This window comes from Pleurodeles waltl, chromosome 7 (genome assembly GCF_031143425.1).
Source record: "Pleurodeles waltl isolate 20211129_DDA chromosome 7, aPleWal1.hap1.20221129, whole genome shotgun sequence".
Lineage (NCBI taxonomy): Eukaryota > Metazoa > Chordata > Amphibia > Caudata > Salamandridae > Pleurodeles > Pleurodeles waltl.
The window spans coordinates 1,511,633,012-1,511,648,585 of record NC_090446.1 but is presented as its reverse complement, the minus strand read 5'-3'; the positions used below and the strand labels follow the sequence as shown (position 1 = coordinate 1,511,648,585).

The 15,574-nt window shown below is 41.2% G+C and overlaps 1 protein-coding gene across 1 annotated transcript in view; it reads right to left on the bottom strand.

Annotated features, from left to right (window-relative positions):
• Positions 1-1,267: 1,267 nt before the first annotated feature.
• LOC138247456 (phospholipase A2 inhibitor and Ly6/PLAUR domain-containing protein-like) overlaps positions 1,268-15,574 on the bottom strand; it is a 32,012-nt gene continuing 17,705 nt past the window's right edge. Inside the window, exons 3-5 of the mRNA XM_069202081.1 lie at positions 14,007-14,156; positions 7,987-8,133; positions 1,268-1,831 (exon numbers count right to left, since the gene is read on the bottom strand). Of these exons, the coding sequence (XP_069058182.1) occupies positions 1,713-1,831; positions 7,987-8,133; positions 14,007-14,156 (416 nt within the window). The 3' untranslated portion in view covers positions 1,268-1,712. The remainder of the gene's footprint in view (positions 1,832-7,986; positions 8,134-14,006; positions 14,157-15,574) is intronic.

Sequence of the window (15,574 nt, the reverse complement as noted above, 5' to 3'; positions counted from 1 at the left end):
CCCCAGGGACATTAAGGTAAGTTCAGGTAAGTATTATTATTTTTTTTTTTTTGTGGCATAGGGGGGCCTGATTTGTGCCCCCCTACATGCCACTATGCCCAATGACCATGCCCAGGGGACAGAAGTCCCCTGGGCATGGCCATTGGGCAAGGGGGCATGACTCCTGTCTTTGCTAAGACAGGAGTCATTTCAATGGGGGTTGGGAGTGAAAAAAAATGGCGCAAATCGGGTTGAGGCGATTTTTTTGCCTCAGCCTGACTTGCACCATTTTTGGACGCCCATACTCCATTTTCCCCCTACGCCGGCACTGCCTGGTGTACGTCGTTTTTTTTCACGCACACCAGGCAGCGCCGGCGGCTAACGCCGGCTAACGTCATTGAATAAATACGGCGCCCACATGGCGCTTCAGAATGGCGTTAGCCGGCGCTAATTTTTTTTACGCATAACTGCGTTAGCGCAGTTTTGCGTCAAAAAGTATAAATATGGCCCTAAGTGCTGAACAACTGCTGTCTAAACAACAATTGTGCCTGAATAACAATTGCCTATATTAGTTGTGCCGGCAATAGTTATTCAGGCACAATTGTTGTTTAGACAGTAGTTGTTCAGTACTTAGTTGCAGAGACTTTTTAGTTGTTTAGCAGTAGTGGTCTAGGACCTAGTTGTTCTTTCAAATATTCGGAAGTGCATAACACGCTTTAGAGCGGGACAAAGGCAGGTTTGTCAAATTCCTTACTGTGATCACTGTGATTCCTCAAGCCAGGGTAACCACAGTGCTAACCTCCCAAACCTAAACACACAGCAGATTATCTCAGACGTAGGTGAATACATTGAGAACATTCTCTGTCACTTTACTTAACATAAATACGAGATAATCCGCAAATCCGGGCCATTGATGAGCTCCTTCAGTTTAGGCGGTCTATTAAGACCTTTTTATTTGTCTAAGCTTATCTGTTGTGTTTTGTCTTCTTTTGCCCGCTTTTAGTGCTGTGTTGTGTTTACCTTCTCAAAGCGCCGGGACGCCCCTTTGCTGGGGCAGCTGTGCGCGGTACAAATAAAAATAACATAACATAACATAACATAATCTAACTGTTCTAAACTGTAATGAACTGTGGGTTCAAATCACATCCTCTTGAAGCATCCCTTTTCCTCTGTTTTCTTATTTTCCACTCTTCTGGTCAGTGGGGGAATGGGAGGCATTCCTCCACACTGTGCACTCTATGTACTGCTATCGAAGACAACCTCAGAAGCAAACACAAATGCAGCTTGGGACTTTTAAAGATTGCATTTTATTTTCTCTCAAGAATACTTCTAGCATCCTTTCTGTGATCTTGGAACTTGGCCATCTTCTAAATCACTGTTTCTACTGAAAGGCTTACATACATTTCAGAAATTATGATTTTTCTCACAAAAAAAAACTAACATAGATAGCCCAACCTTTCATGATTAGACATACAGCAGCTAACAAGATGTTACACAAGCAAACATAGAGTGAATACATTTATTTGATATTTTGTTATTCATAAACTGAGATACACTGATTGTGGAATACTCAAACAAGACAAGAGAACATAATTGCTTTAAAAAAGTCAAATATTGTTTATAATCATTCTGTAAAGCTGTTTCTTGATTTTAATTTGGACGAACGTAGAGAACTTTGTCAGGATTGGGAGCCAAAGGGATCCTTGCTTCAGAGCCTCATTGCCAAAACGTCTTCAAACGCCTTTGCTGATTATCAGTGTCACAATGTTTTCGTCCTCAAGACCCACAGGGAACATTTCCGCGCTTTCTGCGCTGGTGCAGCCACGGAATGCAGACTGGACAGGAGGTGCATCTGTGGAGAGAACGGCAAAGATCACACGCATGTGTTGTGTACCACATGCCCCCTTTCAGGCTCGAGATAAGACGATAAGTCCTGCTGATAAGGTCACTCACAGACGAATGCATTACATTTTATGCCATCTGTGACAATGACTGTAGAGTCGACCAGGACACGATGCACAATAGGTTCAAAGAGATCATACAAGGGCAGGCCAGGGCTCCACCAGTCTCCAGGCTGCTCAGTTTGTGGCAACAGTGTTATAGTCTATGTTATGATTTGATTCAGGCTCTTGTTTGAAGTCATCAGCAGAGCTTTAAAATAGATATGTTATGTGATGAGTAGGAGAACAGCAGTTGGGTGGGGTGCTATTAATGATGGCAGCACTGGGGAGTTGTGCTGAATAATTCTACATTTATATTGTAATCCGTATCTGGAGAATTTCTGTGGAGCAAGAATCATGATAGATAGGAGCAAGCTTAAGTCTTCTTGTAAGACCTTAGTGGTTTTCAAATGTTAACCTGATGTGATAAAGAACTGAAACTATTTTATGTGATCAAATGTATGATGGAACAACAAATCCTGAAACCACGCATGCATAAACAATGCGTTCGGAACAACAACTTCATTCTTACCACGAATGCCTTTACCACGCATGCCTTAACATTTCATTGTAAAGGCATGCCTAGTAAAGGTATTTGTGGGACAGCATGCGTGGTTCCAGCATGCGCCCCCCCCCATCTGCCCTAATGCCCAGAAGCCCCCTGCCCCTAATACTAAAACTACCCTCACACCCCACCCCTGCCCCTAATGCTAAAACTACCCTGACCCCCCACCCCACCCCTAAAACTAAAACTACCCTGACCCACCACCCCTTCCCCTAAAAACTAAAACTACCCGACGTCTCCACCTCCCTAAAACTAAAACAACCCCGACTTCTCACCCTGCCCCTAAAACTAAAACTACCCAAACCCCCACCCCGCTCATAAAAAATAAAACTACCCCAACCCCCACCCTGCCCCTAAAAACTAAAACAACCCTGACCCCCCACCCCTAAAACTACCCTGGTCCCCCACCCCTAATAGTAAAACAACCCCGACCCCAACCTCTAAAAACAAAACTACCCCGGCCCCCCACCCCTCCTAATACTAAAACAACCCTGACCCTCCTTTCCAGCCCATAAAACTAAAACTACTGTGACCCCACCCCTAAAACTAAAACTACCTCGACCCCCATCCCGGCCCCTAAAAACTAAAACAACCCAACACCCCACGCCCCTCAAAACAAAACTACCCGATCCCTCACCCTGCCCCTAAAACAAAAACTACCCTGACCCCCCCACCGCCAATACTAAAACAACCCGACCCCCCAACCCTAAAACTAAAACTATCCCCACCCTCACCCCTGCCCCTAAAAACAAACCTACCCCATCCCCCCACCCTAACCCCTAAAAACCAGAACTACCCTATACCCCCACCCCAGGCCATTAAAAAACAGAACTACCCTGGCACCCCCACCCCGCCCCTAAAAACCAAACAACCCACACCCCTAACAACTACCCTCCAATCTGGCCCCAGCCCCACTTGCCTGACCGCGTCCTCTCCCGATGCTGACTCCCTTTTTCTGTGCCTTAACCATGCATGTGCATTGTTCAGCACATATGTGGTTAAGGCACAGAAAAACGAAGTCATTGTTTACACAAGTGTTGTTTCGCTTGCATTGTTCACGACTTCATTGTTCCGGAGTCCTGCTTCCAGGTGTTTCCCTTCTAAAATAGCTGCCGGTCAATCCATCAAGGTCACCTGAGAACTGTTTTTTCTTCCCTACTAAGGGGTTGGCATGGATTATAGACATCCAGGTAAGTTGGGACTGGGCCCACGCCAGACACAAGATAAAACCCCCTCAGGTAGCCTGTAGCTGACTACATCAGTACACAGTTGGACATAAGCCACTGTTGAATAGACTCTCTGGGTTCTTCTTGTCCCATAATTGTTTTGCAGTGATAGCTGGCATTATAGGAAGGTGGGGTAAGCTATTGGAATCGTGATCGATTGGAATGCCTGCACAATAAGTAATGGGTGACGCAGACCAGAGCAGTAGAGCAAATAGGGGAGAAGGATACCACAGAACAGTAGGCGGTGGCACAGCCTGCTAAACACCGAAAATACAGCCTCCATTCAATAGAGACATAGCCTTCCCTTAAGGAAGTCAGCGGTTTACCATCTCCAGCTGGGAGGGAGGAGTTTCCTCTGACCATTAGGGGGTTTGCATCTTGATGATGCAGGATGTAAGATTCTCTCTAGTGTGATGGAAGTATGTGAGGGAAAGCTTTACATCACCAGATTCACAAAGTGACTGTTGTTCAGCTCCTCAGATGGTTGAGGCACTGATAAACGTATTTAATTGTGTCTGTGGCCTCTCGTGTAGTCAGTGACACACTCTGAACTAGGGAGATATATTATTAAGGACTGTGAGTGTTTGAAAGGATCATCTTTTGCATGACATACGTCCAGATTTTTGCCTGAAGTGTTTTTATTGCCCATGAAACTCTGCACAATTTACTCCTGCTAACTAGTAGTAAAGTGCTTGTGCTCCCCCTCTTCACATATTGAAATTGGTATTCATTTGATTCACATATTTTTCTTCTCTTTGGGTCCTTAGCATATTTTACAGAGTGTACCGGGGACCGATAAGTTAAATGCTGACAGTGGGCTGCAGCACTCAGTGTTCCATGAACCAGCAACCCAGTTGTCAGGCCTACCAATGTAGTCTGGCTGTGTTGTTTTAAACTGCCAATTCAGCCATAAATGTATAACCTCTTTGACAAGTCAAAACTTTCCTTTTAAATGATAATGTCACCCCTAAGTGGGTCGTAATGCCCATAGGGTAGGGTGCATGGGTATTTAAGGGTAGGACATGTAAATAACATGCAAATAATATGATACCCATTGAGTTTCTAAGAGCCTCCCCTGAGGTGCTAGGGGGAGCTTTTGACGTGTATTTCTGTGGTGGATTGGGACGTAAAGTACTAAAGTCATAGGAAAATATCTTTGACCAAGGGGAACCTGCTTTGGTTAGTGCTCCATCAGTGCCAACATCAAATTGTGCCTAGGACTTGCTCTACTATGAACATCGACTGTCATTGGCAATGTGTGCTTCTTGTCTCTGTTTCTACTTATATCTTTAAAAATGTATATCTCTGTTTCCTCATATTGGATATATGTCATTTTGATGTTATTATGGTCTTACATTTTACTCTATTTTTCTAATTCAGTTTGGGATTTGTATTGTTTTGCCTTTTGACTTTATTATTTAATTTTCACACTGACTGACCTTCCTCAACTAATAACCCAATTTCTTAGAGTGAGCATGAAGACATAGCAGCCATTGCATATGGGTTTATATATTTTTAGGCTAAGCTGTGAGTCTTATAGGTCATATAGAGTCACATATTCCTGTTTATTTTTAGGGATATAGTTGAAGCTCAATTTTCCTGCCACATATACGTTCAGTCACTCCATACTCATAGAATCGTTGTCACCACTTATTTACAGGCAGGTGTCAACACCTGATATAATATATGTGGCACCATCACACATAATAAAGACATTAAACAAGTTGCACATTATTTTAAACCAACAGTGTTGAGACCCCAGTCCCCTAATTCTTGGATCAATTAACACAACATTCTTTTCCTAAATGTTTTTCTCACCAAATTGGATAGATTGAACCTCAGCTCACATGGAAATTTTCAATTGGGTGAATTCCCATTACAAAGTCTTAGATTTTGGAACAGTTAGGAGCACTGAGCAGTTAAATGTTTCCTATTGAGTCTCGGGAACACCAGGGAGCATCCAATGCCAGTGCTAAAGAAGCATGGGAATCAGCCATACTCGTGGGAGAGTATTTTAAGCATGTACTCTAGCCTGTGTCTTGGCCCCTATGATCAGCCTTGCTGCAGGCTGAAGCACTGCAAACAGAAGGAGGTCTAGAATAGAGAATCCCCACAATTTCTCAAATCAAATTAGGATAGCTCCCACAGCTGGAAGAAGTGCCCAACATCAAACGTGCAGTCAACAAATTAATGGATGATAGTAGAAATAGAGTGATTTGATCATCTGTGCCACATTGTATGGTGAAGGATTCTCCTGGAAAGTTGTGGTCCCACTTTAGGAGTTTCCAATATTGACACTGATCAGTTTCATTGCTTCTTAAGCTCGCCCCTCATGGATATATCATTTTGTCCAAAAACATTTTTGCTGTAAGGTGCTCAGTTTATGAAAGATGAGCTCTGAAGTCTGGCCAGGAGAAGCTAAAATGCAGCTTATGAAGCACTATTTATCTTACTGGCAGCAAGCCTTAGTCAGACATCTTCTTTCAAGGGAATCATTGCTTTAGCATTCCAAAATGGCTAAAACATTTAGATAAAAAAATGCAACATCTTGGATCAGTACAAGGATGATACATTTTGCACAATGACACAACACAATGGTAACCCTGTGTGATGTTTACAGAACAGCCAAAATATAATGGCATTGTGCATCTTATGCAATTCTTTTTCATTTCCAAGGAGGCTGGCCAATTGCTTCTAAATGAGACATTCATCCTTGCTCTTTTAAGCAATTTGTCATCATGCACAATATCATTGCAGCATGACTGCTCACTACAGTAATTAAATTGTCATTAATGTATTATTGAAAAATTCTGCTAAATTCCTACAGGTCTTGTTTTTTTCCTACTTTTATTCCATTATATATATATATATATATATATATATATAGATATATAGATATATAGATATATATATATAAATATATATATATATATATTTGTGTGTGTGTGTGTGTGTTTGACAAGTATGCACAAGTGTATGTTTTTGCATGTTTTTTTTTTAAGTTGCCTGAGTGTATGAATTACTGTGTGCCTAATCTCATTAATGATTAAACAGCTAACATTGAGTTGTCCCATTATTAGCAACCGAGTATGTTCACCTCAACAGCCTCATAAATTGTGTAAGCTACTTCAGAGTTGATTGACTGCAGGAAATATCATAATTAACCTTCAAATCGATATTCTATCAGGTTTTTGATTGTGATTTAAAGAAATCTTGGCTCATATTGTGTATGTCCTTAATGGTAATAATGGCAATGGTTGCTCCAGAAGTTTGGTCCTGCAGGTTGCATGGGTGCTGCAATGTATCCTGTCTGTCCTTATTCATTTTTGTTGAGTTCAGAGTTTGTCAATTGATGAGATAGTTAGGATAAGTATTTCTGGCTGAAATGTTTTGGAGCCCTAAGAAGTCAACTTTTCTGGACCATATAGCTTTCTTTTTAAAGCTAAAATGTCCTATTTCACAAAGTTCTGGTCTGAGCTTGAAGACCCTTTCAGTTTGGCAACTATGATTTTTCATTAGATAGCTGAGCTGTATATTGCTCAGTTTATGGAGATGAATGTTGCAAATGTTGCCATGGATCCTTGTGCAGACAAAGACAAATATTGAACAATCAGTGGACAGGCCCCCACCTGCCATGGTGACAAGGTTTTATCATGTGAGTTCTTTGGATTTGGATTTTAAGGGTGATAAGAAAATTACATTAAGTAAGAGTGAGTTTACTAGGTTTTCTAAGGATATAAGCTTTCTTCATTAACACTACTCAATATTGCATTATCAATGTATGTAATCATGTGAGTCAGCCTCAATCCCTTTGTAAAAGGCAGAAACCTTTGATGATCACGGTTTTCCTTCTGCAGGAATATTATCAAGTGTAAGGTTTTGGGTTCCGCAGACTTTAGGATGGCTAGCATTCTTGAGGCATTATGATATTTTAATGTGCATATCGTCACCTTTACAGACTGAGCATTTTAGACAAAATATGCATAATGCTGCCCTTGTGGTAGAGGCACTTTCACAGTTTGATTGACATACAGAAACTACCTATGAATGGTTCTCTTTTCATGTGGCTTGAATAATATCCTGGAATGTTAGGGTTAAGAGTCATAACCTATAAGACCAAACTAATAGATACAAATTTGAGCAAAGATGGTGATTATGTGAAGATGATTGGTGTGCATTTGTACACATCTCACTGAAGGGTGGTCAGTTATTGTCAACACATTTACATCAAGAGGAAAGGGATTTAAAAATCACCTCTCTATTCAAAGTCACCTACCAGAGACACGAAATGTTCCTGCAACGTACATACAGTTGGTCATCTCCCCAAAACATTCAAGAACTTCAGTGGCCCCACAGCTCAGATCACCGTCCACTTCACAGGTGGGGCACTTCACTCCATTCAAAGTTGTGTTTTTGGGAGGAACTGTACAATGTATAAAGGAAAAGCAGATCTATGTTGATCTTGAGGTTTTCTATACATTTGTCTCAATGTGCAAGATATACCATAGAGCAGCATTTCCCTAAGTAAGGTCGCACACCAATTATTGGTGAATCGCAAAATGTCACATTCAAAGGTTGTGCTTGATTTGTACCTACCTCTCCCACAGTCCTAATATTCAGAATACTTTGTTTACAAAGTAAATGCAACAGGACACCAGCTGGTAGGTGTGCTCATTTTCCCAGTGTTGAGTGAGTTCCCAGCATTGTCCAATTTAAATCATGTTACAGCAGATTAAGCACTGACATAGTTAGAAGTCTTTACATCTTCCCATCTTCAATGAAATCAGAATTGGTCAATAATTTTTACCATTAGGACTGGGGGAACTGAGGGCCAGATGTAGGAAGCCTTTTGCGCCTCGCAAATGGCGAAAAACGCTGTTTGCGAGGCGCAATAGGCTGAACGCGATGCAGAGTCACATTTTGCGAGTCGGTACCAACTCGCAAAATGTAATTCCGACTCGCAAATAGGAAGGGGTGTACCCTTCCTATTTGCGATCGCATCGCGATGCTGAGTTGCTTTGTGACCGCGAAAGCGGTCGCAAACCAACTCGCAGTTACCATCCACTTGAAGTGGATGGTAACCCCTTTGTGAATGCCCACAAAAATATTTTTTCAGAGCAGGCAGTGGTCCTATGGACCACTGCCTACTCTGAAAAAAACGAAACTAAATGGTTTCGGTATTTTTTCTTTTTGCAGCTCGTTTTCCTTTAAGGAAAACGGGCTGCAAAAAGAAAAAAAAACTGCTTTATTAAAAAAGCAGTCATGGACATGGTGGTCTGCTGTTTCCAGCAGGCCACCATCCCTGTGAGTGCCTAGACTCGCTATGGGGTCGCAAACTGCGACCCACCTCATGAATATTCATGAGGTGGGTCTTTGCGACCACATAGCGAGTCGCAGAAGGTGTCTGAGACACATTTCTGCATCTCGGATTGCGAGTTGCAATTTGCGAGTCGCTATGACTCGCAAATTGCAAGTCGTACTTGAATACCTACCTACATCTGGCCCTGAGTTACTAATTAAACACAAGCTTTCAGTGTGAGTGACTCTGACTCAGTCTTACTGGCCGTCCAGCAAAACTGCAAGTAGTTACATTAAATTGCCTACATAGCTTAGTTCCCCTCTGGCCCTGAGTAGAGGTGTTTGCAGTGGACTAGACCAAGACACTGCAGACAGCAACCCTAAAATCAGGCCGAGGCATCTGATCTACAAAAACGGTAGGAAAGCAGATCTTGCAAATGTGTCACAGTCATAAATACTGTGCATCACTTATTGACAGAGCTTGGTTTTAGAATCTGTGCTAACAGGAGTCAGAATCACCCAATATCCAAATGTTATTGTCTGTAACAGAAGGTAAAATAATTCCATGATGCTCAAAAACACTGATAATATTCAATATATAATCAGATTATGCATGATCATGCCACAGCGCAACTCCTTGACAATGCACACAGTTGCCTAATGCACCAGCCCACAGGGGTCTTTATTGCAGGCTATTATGGCTACTCAGTCCCCAATTAAACCTCTCACACACATACATAATTACCCAGACAGCTACTAACAGATCCTCTTTCTTACATGTACACCTTCTCTCACATACACTTAACGTACCACACAAAAAGTAACAGAACCACTTACCTGTGGATACAGACACTTATAAAGACATTCACTCATCCATGTTCTCAACAACAGAGATAGTGACACACTAACACAGTTGCTGAAACATACAAGCAGTACTATACAGATACTCAGACACCCACCAATACAGATCACAAAGCCATTTCATCATGTATATAACTAGAAAGACATGCACTTACGATTTCATTCAGAAACTAACTCAACCACTTACTCACCAATACAAGCACTCACACCTTCAGTCATACATACATATAACCACTTACAGATACTGGATAACATCATAAATGATGTCATCAGTGATGCCATTTGAGATGTCACTGACCATGTCATGAGTGATATAATATGTGATGTCATAAGCAGTGCATTACAGGGGCACAAGTTAGCTTGGGTAACTATAATTGCGGAATTCCCCTGGTTTTGTGGAAGTAAATTCAAGACCTAACTATAATGTCTCTGTACCCTTTGAATTTTTTCAGAGAATTTCTGAGTTTTTTAAAAATTATATTGCCTAACTATAATGTCCCTGTAGCATTTAGTTTTTTGTCATCTTGTTGTCACTTAGGTTACTTTAGAGTATCCTGTTCCAAACTATGGGCATTCAGGAAACCAAATATACTACATCCCTCCCAAGAAAGATAAACTAACAGATCATAAAGAAAATGGAAAAGAAGCTTTGCCACCAACAAACAAGCAATCAGCTCTGAGCCCCCCCCACAGACATACACATAACATTCACAGAATAATACTACTGTATTTATATGGATGACGGAAACTTCAGTTTCTCAATACCAAAACTAGATGAGTGTCTCTGAAACAATTCACCTATTCACACAACTTTAACAAATGATACAGTATGCGACCAGCAGCAAGGTATTTTGCTTCAATCCACAGACGTTCTTTTAGGAATGAATGAAAACACTTATCGAGTGCATGACTACTACGGATTGTCCCAGCATTACACCAAAAGGTTTAATGGAGTCTACCAAATAATAGTTTGATCAGTTGGCTTTTTAGCTATTTATGGAAAATTGGTTAATCTGAAATACATCTGACTTGGGAGGAGAGCTCATTCCAATGCTTGGCCGGCAAAAGAGAACATGCTGAACCACCAAGTTTCTTTTGCTTAGTGAGTGGAACGACTAACATCTGGGCCACCTGTGGGCACAAGACCATAGGAGGATAGTTTTCTTGTAATTTATTTGACAAGTATTTAGGTCCTGCCTTATAAAAGACTCAGTGGATGATCTTTTTTTCTCACCGATAGCCAATGTAATTGGTTGTGGTAGTTGGCACCGAGGCACATTTGGGCAGTTTGAATAAAAGGCAGATTGCCGTATTCTGCACTATTTGCAGTGAAAAGAAAAATTAATCTGGACACCCAAACAAGGACTTTTGGAATAATCTAACCTGACTAGGATCAAGGCCCAGACAACTGATTTCTGAGCCTCCCAGGGAAGAAAGTCTAGAAACGTTATCATTCTGAGTAACCAGTCGGCAGCTTTTACAATTGTAGAGATCTGGGGTTTAAAGGAGAGATGAACATCAAAAAGCACCGTTAGATTCTTCACAGCCAATGTGAGGGAGGGCAAAGAGCAACTGCTCAGCCAGGCACTCAACCAACCAGGAAGAGGATTAGGACCAAAGAGCAGAATCTCCATTTTGTCTGGATTACATTGTAGACAGTTGGCTCTGAGCCGCCTCATCAACACCTCAATGCAGGATGAAAAATTTTCCCGTCTTCAGCAAAAACTAGGTGTCATCCGCATGTTAGACAATTTTGATGCCAAAGGATTCAATCAGGAAAGCCAGCGTTGACAGTATAAATGTTAAAGAATGTGGGGCTCATGGCTGAGCCCTGTGGTACATCACACTTTACTGTCTCCACTTCTGAGAAAGAAGGTTCTCTATTATCCAAAAAGGATCTGAGGTATTTTTAGGCCACCCCCTCCACTACAATTGAGGTATGGTGCTGAAACAAGATATTGTGTGAGACCGTAGTGAATTCCCCTGAGAGATTTAACAAAATCAAGTCAGCCTTACGGCCTGCATCAAGATTTAACTTAATAAAAACAGTTATTTCCACAAGGGCCGTTTCTGTGCTGTGTCATGCCCTGAAACCAGATTGTGATGGGTGCAGAAGATTGAAAGTGTCCAAAACTTAGGATAATTGTGTATCAACAATCTTCTCAAGGAACTTTGATGCCCCAGGATAGGGGAGATAGGTCTAAAATTAGAAAGAGGTTTGGGATCTGCATTTGGATTTTTTAGCAGAGGAATGACGTTCACCCTCTTCAAAGAGCTAGGTAGCATCAGATAATTGATCCATTGTGAAAAAGAAATATACCAAAACAATTCCCAGCACAACTGTCCACCAAAGTACAACTTGCAAAAACTATAGCAGGAACCAATGAGATCCAGCTCTCAGAAACAAAATGAAAGAAAGGCTAGTAGATTTTTACAACTGAATGAATAAGATCTACAAGAACAGGAAATACACATTTCTCTAAGGACGTCAAAGACATCTTCTAGAAAAATGACACTAATTATTAACCACATCCATTAGCATCTTCATCAAAGTGTATTATAACATTATTTTATTTTATCCTACCCCTGAACAGCAGACCTATATATTGAGAGAGATAAGCAACTGTTGCTCAGTCTGGAAGAATGCCTTACTACATTCAGAATCCCCAAAACTAGTTCAATTTCTTAATTTAAGGATAACAAAGTTGTAACTCAGCATAAAAGCAGAGCAAAACCACATTTCTCAGCAATGAGATCTAACCCTAATACTAGAAGACAATTTCATTCTCAGAAGAAACCTTCTCATAGAGGTAGTAAGGGTGTTGCATGGGCTCTGATTATCTTAATGAGGATGCTGGATTTGGGCGGCAGTGTCAGGATGATTTGTAGGAACATGATGACTTCTCAGGGAAATTGTGGTGGATCAGATCTCATCCTTTTCTCTAAGTTACATTAGTCTCATACATGCAAAGACAAACTGGTTCAATAAGATTTATTGAATCAGCTGTGTCTTAGATAAAACGGCATGAATTGCAATAATTAGAATTATGAAACACACTAGAAGCAAAATGGTGACAAGAAAAGTGAAACACAAGAAACTTCCCACCATACTCTCAGTATGCATAATATATGTGGTTCCTACCTAAGCTATGGAAGAACACAGCATGATAAGCCCTAATCTGCCCTTCAGGCCCCCCCTTGCAAGACATCATCCACCATACCTGAGCCAGGAAGCCTGTTATCTAGAGAGACACCATCCCCATGTAGGCCAGGGAACCGGTAGTCTCAGCAAGCAGCTGTAGCAAATTCAATCAGCATGCGGTTGTGGTCATCTGGCTGGAACCTCCCTCCAACGAGCATGGGACAGAGAAGTTTTTTTGATAATAAAACAGCTGATTTTCTGAGTAAATGTCCCTACGTAAGGATGTGTATGCTTCTGTGAGTGTTGGAGACGCAGTGTAGCACTTTGTCAGCAACCATAGCCCACTGTAGCCTTGAGGAAAGCACAAAGTAAGAAGAATGTCATGCTAAGAAAAGCAATACTTTCCTAGGTAAAAGAACAACTAGATAAAGAAATAAAACAGCACCACGAATGTAGCTGATTCTGAAATAATAAAAATGAATCCGAATAAAATCTTATTGGGCTAAAGGGTACAAGCGGCAGGCATAGTTGCTAAAATAACATGCCTAGAGGCATCACTAAAATGGCTATACAACAAGGGCAGCAAATACCTGTCAGCTTGTGACATGACAAGATTACCAAAGTCTCATATATATAAAGCCATATAGCAACAACAATGAAACTGGATAGTTTGGCAATAAGGCATGACAATAAAGCATTATTGAATTCAACAAATCTTGTTTAAATTTTAAAAAAAGAGAGCATACAGAGTTAGAGAGTTGGGAAAGACAGTTGCAAATAGATATTGTTGGCAGATAGTTTGCTGACAGAGACTTGAGGCAGACTAATATGTAACATGCAACAGGGAAATCTGGGGAGAGGTGCTTGTTGACAGCAAGAGGACACTGGAATGTTAGGGTAAAGATAAAGGCAATGGAAATAGAGAGAAGGTGATATTGGATAGGTGGAAAAGGTAAACGTTAGAGAAGTGAGTATCATAAAGACAAATAACTCACATTGAAGGGGCTCTTTGTTGCAGCCATTTGTTTGGCAGACTTCAACCCTCAGCTGATAAAAGCCTCCTTTTACTGCACCCATGTACAATGTGTTCTCGGCTTCCACACCTGAGCAGTTCTTGAAGACATTGTAAATTGGGTTCATACCCTCTGGATGTGAAAAGAAGAACACAAATATCATCTGTATACACTCGGATGGCCATCATGACAGGCGGATTCATCCTGATATCGATACACAAATCTCACAATGAGAGCAAAACTTGATTAACAGAACTGTCACTGGTAGAATTGTTTCTTTTTATTATTCCACATACTCCGTCAGTGAGAAAAGTCTTGTTCAGAGTCCTGCTCATTTGAAAATGTCATTGCTCCTTCCAAACACCCAAATGTATAGTTCTTGTGACTGGCTATTGGGAACAGATGTAATGTGGTGCATGATATTTTATGTGATGTGTGCTACTTTTCTTTATATTTACATCAATTGCCTACTTTTACCTTTTTCCTCCTTAAAACTATGAAGTGCTCCCACATTGGAGCCCTTTGTGAAAAGGTGTTGTGGTGCATCATTTTTTCAAATAGCAATTACCTAATTGCGATTTTCTGCGAATCACGATTAGGTAATCGCTACTTGAATGTATGAAACTCCAGGAATTACATTTAGCGATCCTTGGGGGCCCCTTCCTGTTTGTGAATGGGTTACCACCTACTTGAAGTAGGTGGTAAAATGCGAATGTTTTCCGACCGCATTTCACTCGCAAAACATTCATACATACCACTTCTATTCGGTATCAGGAAGGGGCACCCTTGACTAATACTGAATCAGTATGCAGTCGCAATTCCGATTGCGATTCGGTACCAAGTTACCAAATCACAAATTGGGATTCATACATACCAAAATGGATTTTTGCGATCGCAAACGGCCCGTTGCGATCGCAAAAATGCATGATATATCCAGCCATCAGTCTTGCTTTCTTGAAAGATAGCTAAAATGTAATACTGTACCCTCAGGATTAGAAGTCATTCTGTTTGTCAACCTGCCCTGTAGTTTTTGTCATCAACATTAGTACATTTTTATCAGCCTACAATGTCCGTTGACAAGATTGTCTGGTGATAGTTATTGGGCTGCATAATGCACAAGCCCCATCTCACAAAGGTGGTGTACATGATCACCATCAGATGCCCTTCATTAGATGGCTGCCAAAAATAGGGAACAGGGAACACTGTTGACCAAAAACAACAAAAGCATCCATTTTAGAAAAGATCTGACACAAATGTTTACCCACTCTTAAAATTAAACTGAAAGTCCATAATTACAAATCACAAGATTTGGGGCCAGATGTAGCAAGGTCCCAATTTGCAATTCGGAAATTGCGAGTCGGTGCGACTTGCAATTTACGAATCGCAAATTCACAAAATCGGATGCAGTACGGTGTCTCAGACACCAACTGCGAGTAGCTATGGGGTCGCAGAGACCCACCTCATTAATATTAATGAGGTGGGTCGCATTTTGCAACCCCATAGCGAGTCCCTGCACTCACAGGGATGGTGGCCTGCTGAAGACAGCTGAC